Raw genomic sequence first — 17806 nt, 5'->3', positions numbered from 1 at the left:
ATATCTTCTTTGAGGACAGGGAAAATAGCTCTATAACTTACCACAAAAAAGATCTTGACAAGTTTGCTTCACTGCATAACAGAGGTGAGATGAGAAGAGCACTTGACACAAGAGGAAATTTCTTAAGCAAAAGCAAAATCACTGCTATCTCCAGTGGTATTTGGTTTGTTCTGGTTCTTTCTGAGTTCAAGGAGGCCACTGTTACCAGCTAGGGACTGGGTTACAACTCTCACCTCTTTACTATGCACACACTTCAATGAAGAGCTTTCGGAGCGCTCGCACAAACACCAGAGATAAGTTACAAACTTTTCAGACAGAAATGAATGTCTAGGTGCATGTTAATGGCAACAGGAAGAGGTACTCTACCAGATCGAGTGTCTGTTCACGCCAAAGAGAACCAGCGAAGGAGCGTTTGGCAACCGCGGGCTCTGCTCAGACTGGCTGGATCTCAGCCACAGACTTCTAGTAAACAAAAGCTCTTTTTAGGGCTAGAGAACTGGGTAGCCACCACACAGCTCTGAGAAGCAGAAAGCCCTTCTTAGGAAGTAAGAGGCAACAGCTGGAACAAAACGAACATCTAAGACATGGGAGTTTTGTGAAAGCTGGGAGAGAGGACGAACTGGAGCGACGGTCAGTGCTGGCCACTTAGGGTTATTATCTACCAAGAGTAAACTCGGTAGTTCTATTAGGTTGACCCCCAAAAATGTCACTTTTGTAGCTCAAAAGCTGACAAATACTAACAATTTCGCATGGTCTGATCTAACATTTAACTTTTTCCAGCCAGATTTCATGTTTTTAATTAAAAAAAAAAATTAACGATTCAGAAAGCTTATTTTCTGATTCCTACATTTCTTTAAAATTATGAAGTTTTTTCTAAAGGCAGTGCAGTAACACATATGTTGCCAAGACTGTCTACTTAAATGTACATTTGGGCACTGTCTCACAGAATGTCTGATGAAAAGAAAAGATATGCCTGGATCCTTTCTAGAGCACAAGAAACAAGCACTGCTTAAGGTGTGACCAAAACTTACATGCCTAAATAAACTAAACCAAGTTTCATCAACTTTCCAAGGCTGACATTTAAGAAAAAGGATCTTTAAAAAAAGCAGTAACTTTAAAACAATACACACTGATGGTTTAAAACAATTAAAAAGTGCTGGATTGTTCAACACTCAAATAATGGAATGGTGCGTTCAAAGTGAAAACGGCTAAATGCAGGAAAAGGCAAGTCTGATAGGTTCATTTCCAAGGGCAACCGGAATTTCAGAAAATCTGGTACTGCTTAGCCTATTTCTGCTCTTAACTAAATGAGACTTTGTTCTGCCTACCAAAACATACTCACCAAACAAATCGATCATAACCAAAGAACAAACTGGTCAACACTAGAAAGAACAAGCAAAAAGCACAAACTTGAAAAACCCCATCTTTATTTTCTTTGACATCACAATCCTTTAGAAAATTATTCTGGGACTTCTCCCAGTGGCTTAGATGAGCAGTACAGATGAACCCAACAATCCCATTACTGTCTTCTGATATGCAATTAAACGTACAAAACTCCAAACGTGCCAGCTCTAGCCAGCCTTTGAACCCCGACACTGGCTGCAGCCTGGAGCCCAGCACTGGTCTGTATCAGTTGTGAGGAAAAACCCTTTGGTGGAGGGGCACTCAGAGCTGCCCTACTGTACAAGCAACTGCTGGAACAAATTAACTCCACTTAGAAACACTTTAACGTGTTCACTGACTAAGAATCTTGCACTCTCTTCAGACAGACACATTATTCCTTTATTTTACCATACCATCTTTACCATATCAAAGCAGAACAAACAGCAAGTTCCAATAAATGCTTGCTAAATGAACATATAAGAACATGTAGGAGTGTTTTCTATAAGTACATACACCAAAAAACATCTTAGGGTCCCCAATCCTCTTACTCTATTGCACGTATGCAAATTTCAAAATATGCCAGAGTTCAGGAGTTATAGATGGAGGTGGACCAAGGCCACTGATAAAAACTGGTATTTTTGAGGGACTAGGGAAGATGGCTGGAAGAGAAGGCAGTTGCTTGCTTGTTTTAAATAAATTAAGAAAGCTCAATCAACATACTGCAAAGGAAGGAACATCATACAGTGAGAAGATGTTCTGGAAAGACAAAAATAAGCAGCAGCCCTGCTTCTGAGTCTTGGCTCCCCTTCCACTAGTTATGTGGCTCAGGGGAAGTTACCGCACTTCTGCGGGCCCAAACTCATTAACAGTAAAAATAACGGCTGGGGTAAACGTTTTGGACCATGGCCTCCAAATGAAATTGGTTCTGCTTCCAAAATCCTAGAAGCAGGGTGCTCACCCTACAGTCTTCACCATTGCTGGTGCACTGGAGCACTTCCCGAGCATGAGCACGTGCAGGAATCACCTGGAGAGCCAAACAGAGTCCAGAGCTCCAACGTGAACATTCTGACTGAGGAGGGGACTAAGAATTTGCATTTCATTTTCTTCCCCAAGTTTTACTGAGGATAGACATACATCACCGTGTAAATTTAAGGTGTACAGCATGATGGTTTGATTTACATATATTGTGAAATGATTACCACAACAGGTTCAGCTAACACCCATCATCCCATAAGGAGACAGTCATGCGTCATATAATGACTTTGCGGTCAACGATGGACCGCATGTTAACACAGACCACATGTACAACGGCAGTCCCGTAAGATTAGTACTATATAGCCTAGGTGTGTAGTGGGCTATACCATCCAGGTTTGTGTAAGTGCACTCTATGGTGTTTGCACACTGACAGAATCACCTAACTACACATTTCTCAGAACACATCCTTGTCAGTAAGCGACACATGACTGCAATAAAAAAAAATTTTCTCCTTCTGATGAGAACTGTTAGGATTTACTCCCTTTTTACTTTCCTATATATCAAACAGCAGTGTTAACTGTAGTCATGTCGTACATTACTTTCCTAATACTTATCTTCTAACTGGGAGTTTGTACCTTAGGACCACCTTCCCCCAATTCCCCCTCACTCACCCAGAATTTGCAGTTCTAACAAGCTGCCCATGGGCAGACTTACTTGATTGGAAGGGGGCGTTTGGCCTGACTCCTAGCTAAGGCTCTGAGAAGCAAGTTCAGGAATCAGCCACAATGCTCCTAGAAGGTCTCAGCAGCCCTAAAAAGTACCTCTTAATTTCCAAGGAATATTCAGAGAAGAGGACCAATGGACAGATTCAGCCCACAATGGAATTCACACGTACACACCTGTCTCAGGGCCATGGTGCAAGTTTAGTCCAAACACTAAACAAGCAGGGGAGAGGCTAAGCGAGCTGGACTGAGCAGAAGTGACCCCAGGTCTGCGGGGAAGGACAAGCTTTCTCAGCAGCCCTATCCCCTCACTTCGGAGCGCCTATGTCCTGTGGGGCATCAAGGAAAGAACTGTGACTAGTGAGTAGAGCCACAGCTTTGCTTTGCTCACAGGAGCTCACAACTGAAAAAGCTGCTCAGAAGTGTTCTGCTGGAAAGAGGTGCACAGAGCAGTCTAGAGTCCAGCAGCAGCAATGACTCAAGGACCAGAGCCCAGGAAGGGAAGTCTGGCTCCTGGGGGCAGGTACCATGGCCACAGGGAGGCTGTAGCACTCTGAGCCCACAGTGTGAGACACCCCCTCCTCATCACTCCCCAGGAGGGACACCTGCGAATGAGGAGGAACTGGAAAAAAGGACGGAGACTTGGGACAAACATATCATGGCAATTATGCTCATGAGGAGTGATAAAAAGTGAAAAGCAACAGGATACACTAGGTTATACGGGGAAGCCATTTGGTGTAAAACTAATGTGGCCTGACCTTGTTTTTCCAAAAGGGCCTGATGTGGCCTGTTGAGCAGGCATTGTACATCTGCTTTAAACATTTACTATGTCCCAAAGACAAGAACGACACCCTCAAGATAGGGATGTAACTTGCCCCCATGTCGGCATTTCTTTAAGGATAAGCATCTCTTCCTGGAAACCAACCTGCTGTGCTCACCTTGTGACCACTGACCACCAACTTGCTGTGCCAGCTAAACATCTTGTGACACTAGTAAAAGAGATATTCCTGTCTTAGGTGATGTATGCTCTTTGTTCCAAGAGAGTATATAACCACTCTGCACACCCCAGCTCTTTGGTGCCCTTCCTTCCTTTGGGAAGGAAGGCCCCCGACTACAGCCCTCAGACCTGGCTCATAACAAACTCACCCCAATTTTGGTTTATGGATTAATTATGTATTATTTGCATCGACAGCAGGTAAGGACGAGAGGCATGCAGTAAAAATCGGGATGGAAAGGGTTAAAGGGAGACAAAGAAGGAAGAGATATGGACAAAATCTGAGTTTTATCTTAAGAGCGCAAGCTTACCAGATCACATACCTTAAAAGGGCTCCTCTAAGCTCTGCAGGGAAGTCCCCATGAAGGACCCTATCAATTACAGCACACCGTGCACATCCTTTCTGTGGCCCAGAAACAATACGGCACACAAGTTTCTAACTTGTGTCTCTTTTAGGAATACCATCTTCAGTGAAACACCACCATTGTTACAAAACTGGGCAACTCTTGGGTCTGAAATGCCTCATTTGGAAAAAAATCTCTCACCCACAAATTAACAAACTCTGACATGCTGAAACATGAGGGAAAAAAATTCATTCCCTTTACCTTACTGAATTTTAATATGGAATCGATCTCTATTTTTAAACTACATCTTCCAAACAATTTAATGCTTTCATATTACTAATATTTCCTTATTATTGACATCTAAAAAACAGCTGGATGGATGTTAAGCTGTATCATTTTTAGACCTGTGAGCCTTAAAATTTTGAGTTAAGCATTTTATCTACTAAAAAAAACCCCTTGGAAATTATAGAAATAAATTCGCATAGCATGTACTACAGAAGAAGCAGATACTACCGAGGAAGGCTGATACAATTCTTTCTGGTTACACATAAATACCTAAAAATGTGGTTCCAATTTCTGTCTGTTTTTTAAACCGTGCTCATTTTCTTTCAAATTGCTTCCAAAAACGAAGGTCTCTCTGATGTTAATCGTGTGTACACTTCGGCTTACACTTTAAAGAGTCTTCCTCTCCTGGGAAGTGACTTTTGTATACAAATCATGGAAAGCTACTTAGACAAAGTGCTGGAGATGATTAAAAGGGGCCAGATTCAAATTTATACCTTAAAAAAAAGCAGAAGCAGATGTTAGCTGACTCATTTGTGTATATTTTGGAAATGAGTTGAAGATATGCATGTGCATTTCATCAGGACATTTAAAGAATTCTCAACTTTTTATTGTGGTTATCTATCAACGACAACTTTAGAAATTAAAAAAACTTTAGAATTTATATTCTCATGTTTTATGCTGGATACCTTGAGTCATATTACAATTTGATCTAACTAAAACACTTTCTAATCTGACGGAAAGGTATTTAATCATTCAGAAACAACAAAATTTTTAGAATTGAAGGCACATCATATATACTTCACCATATAGGATTAGTAATGAAGGAACTCAAGTAGTATTTTGTTCATTTACTATTTTGAGCAACAAAAACTTAATTCCTCCAAACTGTCCTTTTTTCTTTTCCTTTTTTAAAAAACAACAGAGGAAAAAAACCTACAAATTCTCTTTGACCCACCAAACCTTTACTGAAAAGCTCACTCCGTGTAAGCCTCAATACAGAGCATCTTGCAGGTCCTGGAAACACAGAGATGATGAGTACAGAACAGTCTAGGGCCCCAAGGGGTACCCAATTTACCGAGGAAGGCTCTTCAGGTGTGATAGTTGGGTTAGATTTAAAATGGGGAGAGGATAGGAGGGTGTGGGGGCAAAAGGGTGTGTCCTGCTGGAATGCCCAGCAGGAGGAGCCTCCCTCCTTAAAGGACATAACACCTTAACACTTGGCTACAATGCCTCTTTCCCCTGAAACAGGAAATCTGTTTTGTACGGTGGCCAAAAGAAATTGGGTGGCGACATTTAAGCAGAAATCCCTGACTGCTCAGCTTGTTTCATTAGGCAATGATATATCTTCTAGAAAATTACGGAGAACAGCAGCTACAGTAACAGTCCTTTACAAACTTCCCATAAGCTATCCACAAAAAACTTGAATAACCCAATATTTAAATATATAGGACTTACGTAGCAAATTACTCTGGGACCCAGGGTCACAGAACTAGATTTTCACAATAAATCCTTGTTCCTAGAGTTACTGTGACAGTGCCACCCTTCGTCAAAGCATCCACCCAAGTATTCAGTTAGCCTGTGGGTCTAATCACATCCCTTCTACGCAGGGTGAAGCACAGTTCATAAGCCAGCCGAAAAACTGCAAGTCTACAAGACTGGGAGACAAACCGTCTGACAACAGCAACCCAGGAGAGTTAAACCCTAAAAGTAATCAACAGTCACACTCAATTAAAATGTTTAAGGCCCCGTTTATATTAAATCCACCTGCAGTGACAGAAAACTCCCACCAGGTGGAGTTAAACGATTCAAACTTCACTTCCAACTTCTCAGTTTCTTGAACTCCCAACTATTTCACATTCCTCCTGATTTGGGAGGAGACTTTGCCAGTTATCCTCTCAAAATCACTAATCAACTATTTTTCTTTCTTTTAAAGCAAGTAATATGCAGTAAAGAAATTCAACCATTTAAGAAGTTTTCAGAAAAACTAGCTCATTTGAGAAAAACCAGAGTTCATTAAAAACAAAATCAATGAATTAAGCAATTGAGACTAAAACCTACAGGAGTTAAGGTGCCACAGTCTGCACTCTGAGAGAGTACCACACCTTCAGAAGGTCTCCCTAGGGAAAACTCAACTTCTCGGCCCATTCACGGTTACCAACCTCCCAATTCTAGTGTCACTTGAATCCTTGAAGAGCAAGTTTTAAAACTGACCATTGGCATGGCAGACATACCCTAAGATGACGCCCACAATGAGTCACAACCTTGTATAATCTCCTCCTCTGAGCACAGGCGGAAACTGTGACTTGCTTCTAACCAACAGACTATGGCGAAGGTGACAAAAGAAATGGCTGCCATTTCTTTAACTAGGTTATATTACTTGGCCATTAAATTTGTGGTGATCTGCCACGCAGCAATAAAAAACAAATACACTTAGTGAGAAGAGGACATCCCCTACTGTGCACGTCTCTACCAGACCTCAACTCTTCCACGCCGTCCCCTAGCCATCTAGCTCCCAATTCTCAAACGAATCACCGTTACCATGGTCTTCAGCCTTCTTCTTGACCATCTATACATAAGCAAGAAAATATTGACATAAAGATCTATTTTTCTCCCCTTTACAATACTACAGATGGAAGCATATTACACACATTCTTCGTCATCTTCCCTCCACATTATCTTGGAACAGATGCCCTATCAGAACAGATAAGAGCTCACTCCCTTTTAACGACTGCACTGAACTCCATCACACGGGGGAACCATAATGTTTTTAATCAGTTCCCCACTGATGAAAAAATATTTGGACTTCACCACTGTTTCCCATCTTGTTTATACATTTGTCACTTCACACTGAGTAGGCTCAATTCCTAGAAGTGGAATTTTGCTGGTCAAACGGCATGTACATTTGTAATTCTGCCTCACAGGTTGTACCTCTTTACACTCCCAGAGGCAATGCACCTGAGTGCCTATTTCCTCACCACCCCCCCCTTGACAACCCAGGTGTTATCAAATTGACATCAAATTGATTTTATACAAATTCTTGACTCACAGAGGTTTGTGTCACCATTATCCTCAAGCTCATTAGGCTCATCTGACAAATATTTAGAAAGCACCCACCCTGCGGAAAGGAGATGGGTTCCTGAACATAGAGAACAAGACACAACAGTGTGGTCAAAAGCTGAAATTCAGCAAACAGGAAGACTGCAACACGGGTGAAATTTCGCTGGAGGAAAATGGAATCTGACCTAGTTCCTGCAGGACACACAGGCTTCGGACAGAGAGGAAGGAGTCCCAGAAGGGAGGCCAGAACAAGCAGTGCACCGGGACAGGAACGCAGAGGACATGGTCAGTGGCGGACCAGTCGTAGGAGAGGAAGAGAGTGCTCAAGTGGCAGCTCGAGGAGTGACAAAGCAGGGCCTCGGCACAGAAGGAATCGAGAGGCAGTGGAAAGAACATTGGACTGAGAGTTAGAATTTCCACTGCTGGCATTAGATAATGATCTTGAGAAGAACTAGTTTATCTGGGCTTTAGTTTCCTCACCCTGAAACCAGACTTCCTGTAGCTGCAGAACTGTGTTCAGGCAGACCTTACGGTGAGGACTAACGTCAGACAAGTAGACTGTGCTAGGAGAGGGGGACAGAGAGAGCTCCTCAGCCCCATGTTCTAGTTGCTCCATCCTGACAACCCGAGCGTGCTCAACACACTCAGGATTGTGCAAGGCACAGTGTGAAAGCAGTAAGGCCTAGGTAGCTGTGGTCCCCTTCAACTCTGTAAACTATTCCAGCTTTTACTTCAGTGTTGGTTAACACACCTGTACCTTCGCGTCTATTATGCTTGCCTACAATTCTTTCATTCATTTAACACAGATTCACTGAGTACCTACTATATCTTAGACACTGTTCTATGAGCTGGGGAGACAACAATTAACAGCACAAAGATTCTTCCCTCTAAGGTACAATTTCTGTTTGGAAAGGAGAGAGAGAAAAACAAATTTATAATATGTGAGAGCAACGAGGGTAAGAGGAAGAAGTGTAACGAGTGTGGGGGTAGACGGCTCCACCCATCAAAATCCTACTTATCCTCATGTTATAACTCCTCCATTCAGTCTTTTCAGATTTCTGTCCTCACAGATCGTTTGTTCTTTTCTCTGAAATCCTACAGCACTTTGGACCATGCAGAAGCCCCTGCCATTTGTTAACTATTTCACTGCACTGGGCTTGTCTCCCCTCGACTGTAAGCCTCTTGCGGTTACCATACCAATACTGCAGGGTGATGTCAGCAGCAGAGACTGAGCAGGCACTCAAAATCTGTTACTGACATGAAGGCACCGCCATTTTAGAATTGCAAATGCATTCTTAAGCTTCCTTTTCCCCAATGCTGTGGACTAGAATTTTCAAGGAACATAAAAGAGCAGAATCAGATGAATAAATTAACTCAAGAGAAAACCAAATTGGATCTGGTAAGAAGATGGCCAGGTGGTCCAGGTGTTTGCAATAGAAGCTAACCCTAAGACAAACATGAACTATTCAAGGCCAAATAGATGGGGCAGAACCTAACGCAAGAACGTCAGGCAACTGTCTGTGCCAGCAAGTGGACAGAGGAGGACGCGCAGAAGCAAAGGGCAGACCCAGAGTCCCTGTGCTACCAGGTCTCTCACCTACCTCCTTGCTGGAATGGGTGCCAAGCCCTAGGACTCTCCCCTCCACACCCAGGCTTCACACAGCCCCAGGTGGCTCAGTGCTCTGCTCCTCACCCCCAGGCTTAAAAACTGTTAAGGACACCTTCACGTCCCACCACACAGAGTTCCCCTCCCTGCTTTTGTAGCAGAAAATGTGCATGTCAGGGTTCCCTTTTTAACGTCAAAATGTCTGAGAATCCCTACATGATATCAGTTGTACCTTTAGTATCTACAGCTGAGAAAACACACAGACAAAAAGCTACTGTGACACAAATGTTTGCAGCAGCACTATTCACAATAGCCCAAAGGTGGAAACAACTCAAATGTCCATCAATAGATGAATGGATAAATAAAATGTGATATATTCATACACCAGACTATTATTCAGCCATAAAAAGGAATGAAGTAATGACACATGCTATAACGGGGGTGAACCTTGAAAACATCATGCTAAAGTAAAAGAACCCAGACACGGAAGGCCACATATTGTTATAATTCCACTTACATGAAATATCCAGAAAAGGTAACTCCATAGAGACAGAAAACAGACAGCCTTTGGCTTAGTGGTAGCCAAAGGCTGGGGGGAGGAAGCAGCAGGGAGTGACTGTTAATGGGTATAGGGTGTCCTCCTGGGTGATGAAAATGTTCTGGAATTAGACAGTGGTTATGGTTGAACAACATTTTGAATGCACTAAATGTCACTGAACTGTACATTTTAAAATGGCTACGATGGTAAATTTTATGTTATGTGTATTTTATCACAATAAAGAAAAAGGTACTCTGAATTGAGCAATCTTTAAAATAAATTTGTATCTTACTAACCTCTAAAATCTAAATTCGAAAACAAGAGCTGTGAACACTGGAAAACTAACACATATGAACATTTATTCACTCCCCAAACAATGCGTAGTATGAACACAGACTCTCAGAACTCCTGCTAATGACACTGACAACAATGGCGAACATTTGTTAAACTAGGTACTGCTCTAAGTGCTTGTATTTAATCCTGTGAGATAACTAACCCCATTTCATACAAGATAAAACAGGCACAGAGAGGTTAAGTAACCTGTCCAAGACTTAACAGCCAGCAGGTGGCAGAACCTCACAATTCGAATCTGAGGCCAGTATAGTTTCAGAATGTATGATTAGTCACAGCTCCACGGACTCAAGACACAGACCCTTCTCATTTGGCCCCAATCCATTCTCTCTCTATCTGTCCACCTCAGACATCATCCTACACAGAGGGCAGCCGCTGCGTGTGCAAGGCCCTCCACCCAAGCACCTATCTCAAGTGCTGTCATCAGGCCTCCTCGAGGCGAGCAGTGCCTCTCCCCTCCTCTCCAAAGTCTAAGTGGGGGGAGGAAGGAATGGGACCCAGGGCTCTGGCACAATCTGCCTCCACTGTTCTTTCTACTTGTATTCCTGCCTGCGAACACTGACTGAGCGCCCATTTTAGCCTGAGGACAAGAACAAAGAACTACTCTCATGCCCTAGCAAAAGCAAAGGTGACTTGTATCTGCTAGAGAACAACATGGAATGCAAACCTATAAACCACAAGACTGGATCATTTCACTTGGCCAGCACGATGTTTTCAAACCCTGACAAATAACCTGGCTGACTTCCCTGGGGCACCCAACCCTGGTGCTCTGTCCTGCTGGCATGCAAGCCATCCCGACGTAGCCATTAACTGACTCACTCATTTACTCACTCCCAATCATTTTTCTTCCTGTCACCGTCCTTTCACATACAGTAAATCATGGCTGGAAAAGATACCAAGAGAAATAAAAGGGCAAAACATATTTGAATATTGTTTTAAAAAGAGAACACATATTTACTTTTAAGGATAAAAAAAGTCCTATATAATTTCAAAGGTGGAAATAGACCTAAAATTGAAATAACTTCAAATCACAGCATGACTAAACTTTAAGAACTTCCATGACAAGGGCCCCATCAGTGCTCACACCTCTAATCAGGGAGGGGCCCACAGGACAGGACCCAGCCCAGCAGAGGCCCTCTGCTGGAAGCCCCAATCCCAGCGATTTCTGAGAACAGGTAGGGGATCTTTGTTTTATAAGGTTTGTCTTTAAATTTCAACAGCAAAACTAGACATTTAGCGTTTGGGTTATTTCTGTTCAGCTTATAACACTGCTCAAGTTCAGGGAACAAGCACTGACAATGAAATCAAGGGGCTGTGAAATGAAATGCTAACTGAACATGCTGCACTTTACCTTGACAAAACAAGGGTGCCTCTCTTTTCTGTTTTGCTGAGGAAGATTAGCCCTGAGCTAACATCTCTGCCAATGTTCCTCCACTTTAAATGCAGGTCGCTGCCACAGCCTGGCTAACGAGTGGTATAGGTCTACACCCGGGATCCAAACCCAGGAACCCAAGCCACCGAAGCGGAACGTGCCAAACTTAACCACTATGCAACAGGGCTGAAGGGTGCCACTCTTACCCCAAAGCTTTAGCTCTCTAGACTAGCAGGAAGAGGGTTGGTCGCTGGTTGTCTTAAAAGGCAAACAGTTCACGACTATGTCTTGCAAAACCAAAGCAGCACCCAGCATACTAAGAAAAAACTGAGCTAATATTTACAAACTACAGCAAAGTGATGCATGGGTCTTAATGTGAGGGGGTAAGAGGAGAATAAAGGTCTTTAGGGAAAAAAATCTTAAGTCAAAAGCCTAGAGTACCATATATTTACATCTAGTAAGAATCAAAATAGAAAGCTACAGAACTGCTAAACTGAGTATTTCATCATCAACCACTTTCCATAAAGGACAAAGTTAGGCCTACGTGAGTTACTGTAAATTTGCATGTAAATTAAATTTCTGCTTTCTTAATCACACTTTAGAAGTAGAAGTTCAGTTGAGGAAGCTCAAGGGAGAATTCTTTCGTAAGTACGATTATTTCCTCTTTCCCCCAATGAAAAGAAACCTCTCTCCACCCAAGATACCCTGGGATTTCTTAAAGGGATCGCTTGTGCACAGGTGAAATCCACACAGGAAGCAAAACCAGCTCTCCTGCTCTCTGGTCGTTCTGCTGCAAAGACCCAGACCCAAGCTCCAGGCTTATTTCAGTGTAGAAATGGAGGCCATACATGAAAAAAAGAAAACGATTTTTAGATGTAAGAGGCAACAGGTTAAAATGTCATTGAATAACACGTAGTACTTACTGCTGGTTCAACTTGACTCCGATCTGCAATATCTATATGGACAATTTCAACCGTTTTCCATGTGTTCGGATCTAAACCGTGTACCTACACATGACAAAGAGAAACAAAACCAACTATAGACTATTCTTGTTAGGCAAAACTATTATACTTACATATATAATCCTTATCTGGAGTCTCTCAGAGTACATTGAGAAGATAAAAAATCCAAATTGCTATTTCATTAACTCTGCTGTCTGTAGTCTTGAGGGATCTAGAAATCCTGTTACCCCTTGTAACTCCAAATAATAAGCACGTGTGTGTGTGATGATGCTGCCAAATTAACAGAAATCTGTCATCATTATTTTCTGGTAGTTCTTAGAGAGAATTCATCTAACAAATGTACCTGACCTATGTTTTACTCAAATGATACACAACAAAGTCCTTGTAACTTCTAAATCCTAGACAAACACAAGATGACATTATAATTAAGATTTCAAGAAGCTGCACTGTATGGTCTAAACCTCTCCTGAATTTGATTATCCTAAAGCTATTCAGTTTCAGTATGATGTCAACTCCTCTATACCTCATGTTGTCCAATCATTTATTTCTGAAACTCCATCTATGAACCAATTAAGAACTGTTTAAAAACTGCCAAAGATATGCCCATTTGAAAGCTTAAAATGGCAGATTAAATTATACACAGACCAAAGCATACCAATCATCTCATTTAGACTCTAAATTTTAGTTACTATGAAAAAATAACATGAAATGTCAAATGATCACCTGAAAGAAAAACTCAAGTCAAATACGACAAATTACAATTCAAAAGTTCTAATTGGCACTAATAACATAAAAGCACAGTAAGAACAGAATCTACCACAATTACCATTAACTTACTCTCCTATAACAGCATATCGCAAGTGTGGAACAGCAGTTCTCACACTGGAGCATGCACCAGAAAAAAGAGATTGCTGGGCCCCACGGCCAGAGATTCTATTCAGTAGGTATAGGGTGCGGCCTGAGAATGTGCATTTCTAACAAGTTCCCAGATGCTACTGCTGGTCTAGGGACCACACCTTTGAGAACTACTGGGCCAAGGGCATCAACCTATACCAGATGCGCTCCCAAGTTCACTGATAACCCTTACCTAAAGTTAATGATTACACTGATCGTACCTGACTTCCTTGAAACCTACGTTAGGGATAAATGTGCAGCAACTTGTAAAAGCCAGGAGCTTGTCAACATTTTCGTAAATTATTCAGAGTACCTTCTCCCTCCTGCCTTTTAGTCATTTCTCCGATACCAACCCATATCCCCACAAAGTGGAATGGAGGTAAAAATTAAAGCAATCAATTTAGTTTTGTAGAGCAGCTCTGCCAAATGCAGAGACAAAAAGACGGGGGGGAAAACCCCTAAAATTAATGGCTAAAATTGGTTTGGGGATTATCTGTGAATTTTGTTTATCTGTAGTCTCCCTGTCCCAGATAGAGTTGCTGATAAAAACAGCAACCTCACCAACGTCCACATGGGCCAAGGCAAAGGGACAGATGAGGAAAGCCCATTTGTTTCTGGTTGCTTGCTTGCCTCACTGCAATCTGATACACCCTGGTGTGGTCAGGCGCTGGTCTAATGCAGGTGGCATCACTTTGGTGATGAGAAAACGGACTACAGTATTCCCATTTCCAGGGGCTTCTCCACTGAAAGCCCAGAGTTGAAACTTACATTTTCTAATGTTCCCAAGTCTGGTTTGTGCCATGTTTCAATTTTAATGAAGAAATCATCTTTCATATATTCATTCTGCAGAAAACACAACAGCAAAATGACAGTGATCTTTCACCGGTTCTTCGGGGCTCTTATCTGCAGGAGCCTTCCCCAGCATAAGCATCCATGCTTTGACGCCATAGGGAGACTGATCCTCAAGTGACTAACAATCATTAGCTACCTATTTTTATAGACTTGTCAGGCAAACCAAATGCTGCATGCTTTTAAATAATTTAAACAACCCTACTTGTCATGCAGCATACAGGGCTAATATTAAAGAAGCTGTGAGGTTTGGTGAGCAAATCTGGCATTCAAAGGAAGTAGGAGAAGCAAAATAAAGTCAACAGGGAGATTTTGAGAGAAGGCTGGAAAGAGCCCATCAACACTGGGAACACGTGGTGGAGTGTGGGCTGGTGGAAGGAGCGCAGAGGAGGAGTCATGCAGTGGTGGGCAGTTTTAATAAAAAAGCAAGCACAGTTGAAAATAATTCCTATGCAAAGCAACGTTAAAAGATGAAGAGTATGTGACATAAAAATAGTTTTACTCACCGTTACAACTGAGGCATAACGGACAAGGAGGCAAGAGAAGGGAAAAATTTCAGAATATTAATCCGAGTCAAAATAATCTGGTTTAATATTTAATGTCACACAGATTAAACTACCTGAAAACAGAACATTTAGCAGTTTATGTTTGCAAAACACAGTTTCTACGCAAATGACACTATAGGATACTTTATGGAGTCAAGAATCTAATTTTAAAACAACAGTGAAAGGAATAATGTCACAAAAGCAGAAGATCGTTTATAAGGCTAATTTAGCAAACAAACTGTTTCAGAAGTCTGTCATATTCCTCCCCTTACTATGTGGCAATATAAATAAAAGACTGTGGAAACGACACCAAAAGACCCCTCCAGGTGTTTCTCCATTCTCCAGGTTTCTGTATTCCTTTTGTTTGCTCGCCCCTGGAGCCTACTTGTCAGCAAGGACCTCAAGCTGGCTGTCATCTGAGAATGAGCCCATGCCCCTCACAAAGGTCTGGGGGGAGGAAGCCAAAGCAGCCTCTCCTCTGCCGTAGCTGGTGCAGTGACCACCAGAGAACCCAGAGAAGGCCTTGCCTGGTGTCACCCTCCTCAAAGGCGATGGCACTGGGAGTCCCTCTCCTCATCAGCAGTGGCTAAAGGGCTGAAAGAGCAGCTGGGACCAGCCTTACTTGTTCTACAGTAGGGGTACGCGTTCCAGGCCTTCTCGTGAAACACCAAGGAGCCCTCGGGCGCAATCATCCTCACGAACGCAGGAACTTTGCTGGGAGGAAAGAAACACGGATACATTTTCAACAGCACCACCAACTCTTTCCTGGCATCTGCCAGACTGCTTCAAAGAGTGCTGTAATCCAAGGTGAGTATGTCCTAAGCTTCACGAACTCGGGTTCAAGACTGTTATCAACAGTTTTATTTTCAATCCCAAAGTGATCAAGTGCAAAATTAACGTAACAACAACAAAATGATAAAGATTATGTTTAACCAGAAAAAGGATTTCTTTTTCAGTAGAAGAACTTCTCTCCTACGGGCTTTTGATCTACTCCCCTTACGTGAAATCTAAGAGGGAACTGAAGCTGTTCAAGCTGTGCATAATAGAACACGGACGTTCTCCAGGTAGGTGCGCTACTCTATGCTGCTCCTTAACACAATAAAGCGCCCATAAGAGCGTATCTCTATATGGAAACCTTTTAATACATTTTACACAATAAACCTTAAAAAATGACAATGAAGGATCCATGTAGAAAATGAGATATTAAAACATATCCAAGCACGAAATTTTATGGATTTGGAAGATGAATGTCACTCAAGTATGGTCAGATGAAAAGGGTTAAACATATAATTAATACATGATGAGCTTGTGCAAATTCATAAGATAATCAGGAAAGATCCCAAAAGACAAGTGGGCAAAGGACATCCACAGACACATTACAAATACAAAACATACTGGTTAACACACAAATGGAGAAATCAGTCTTACCAGTCTTCAAAGAAATGCAAGGGAAATGGCCATTTTTACTGATTCAAGCCTACTGTTAAGAAAGCAGTTTTGCAAGCACTGGCTTTTTACACAGAGAGGATTCAAATCCCAGCCTCACCACTTAAGAGCTGTGTGACCCTGGGCATATTAGGTGGCTCTCCGAACTTTCTCACGTGTTGAACAGAGTTCATATTACCTGCTCTGCAGGGTTATGGAAAGGATTCAATCAGATAACACCTGTAACGCGTTTAGCACATTGCACAGAACAATGAGAGCTCAATAAAAGGTAGTTACTGCTTTTTAATTATAAGCTGACAGGGAGATGGGTACCATGACGAGCCTTTCTTCACTTGAACCTCCCATTACCATTGCGAGGTGAGCATTCATTCATTATTTCATACAACCAGCAGTGAAGTGGCTAAATAACTGTCTGTCAAAATTCTATACTCCAACTTGAAGCCCTATATATTTTTTCATATCAGGGCTGCTTCTTCGAAAATCTTTAAACACAACTTAACTTCCTAAACTAAGAGAAAGAACAAACTAAGAAAACTTGGGACCCAGACAAGACTTTTGGCCCGATAATAAGATTGAGCAGTTGACCAGACATTCCTCTGTTGAATTCCGGAGGCTAAGCAAGGTAGATGTAAGGAACCCTACCCCAGTCAGAGAGCCGTGCAGCTACAGAAGAGGCAATGTGGACAGTCCTTTCGTTGTCTTCTCAGTACACAAGAATGGGTACACTGCTTGGAGCTTCCACTACGGGGGGAAATTCAATCACTAGAAAAGAAAAGCTTAAGTACTACTATTACACATGGCAGTATGAGCAAGATTGCAAGGGCACAGAGAGATTTACCTGTGCCCTAAAAGATAATAATGAAGGAGGATTTTAACATCCTTAAAAGATAATAATGAAGGAGGGCTAATTCTCTGAGCACGTATTTTTTCCAGATGTTGGGAAGATTCATGCAAAGGAGTATAACTTCAGAAAATGAAGCCAGATTACCTGAAAATAATATCACATCAAAGTCAAAAACTATCTAGCAATCCAAATTACTTCTTCCACTGGTAGAAAACTGGACCAAAATCCCTTTACATGTGGGAGAAGTCTAATGAGGGCATTATGTGATACATGTGTATAACGTCTTTACTATGAGCTACAAGATTACCTATCCATATCTGAGGGTGTCACAGATCTATCAACGGTTCATTTGATCAATTTAGAAAATAAGGTAGGAGAAAAATAGCTGTGTACCAGCTCAGAAACATATTTTAACTATCCTATTTATTCCTATTGTGCCCAATATTCTAAAAACTTTAATATTCATCAAAAGTTCTAAAACTTGCTGACCCAAACAGAAGAAAATTGGCAGTCATTAAGGGCCAGCAAGAGCGAGATCTACAAAAAAAGTTTTAATATTTCTTCATCTTGCTCCCAAACGCCTGTTATCTTATTTCCAGGATGCGTTTTTTTCCCATGTGAATTCCAACAATTCATCTT

At 41.9% G+C, this 17806-nt stretch overlaps 1 protein-coding gene across 2 annotated transcripts in view; it reads right to left on the bottom strand.

Moving 5' to 3' along the window:
* The window catches only part of PITPNB (phosphatidylinositol transfer protein beta), a 62925-nt gene that overhangs the window by 28225 nt on the left and 16894 nt on the right, over positions 1–17806 (bottom strand). For both annotated transcript variants that reach the window (XM_070628695.1, XM_070628696.1), the window contains exons 4-6: positions 15495–15591; positions 14252–14326; positions 12551–12634 (exon numbers count right to left, since the gene is read on the bottom strand). In XM_070628695.1, coding sequence (XP_070484796.1) covers positions 12551–12634; positions 14252–14326; positions 15495–15591 — 256 coding nt within the window. The remainder of the gene's footprint in view (positions 1–12550; positions 12635–14251; positions 14327–15494; positions 15592–17806) is intronic.

Source organism: Equus przewalskii, chromosome 7 (assembly GCF_037783145.1).
Source record: "Equus przewalskii isolate Varuska chromosome 7, EquPr2, whole genome shotgun sequence".
Taxonomy (NCBI): Eukaryota; Metazoa; Chordata; class Mammalia; order Perissodactyla; family Equidae; genus Equus; species Equus przewalskii.
Note: the sequence above shows the minus strand (reverse complement) of the source record. Positions and strands in the feature narration are given on the sequence as shown.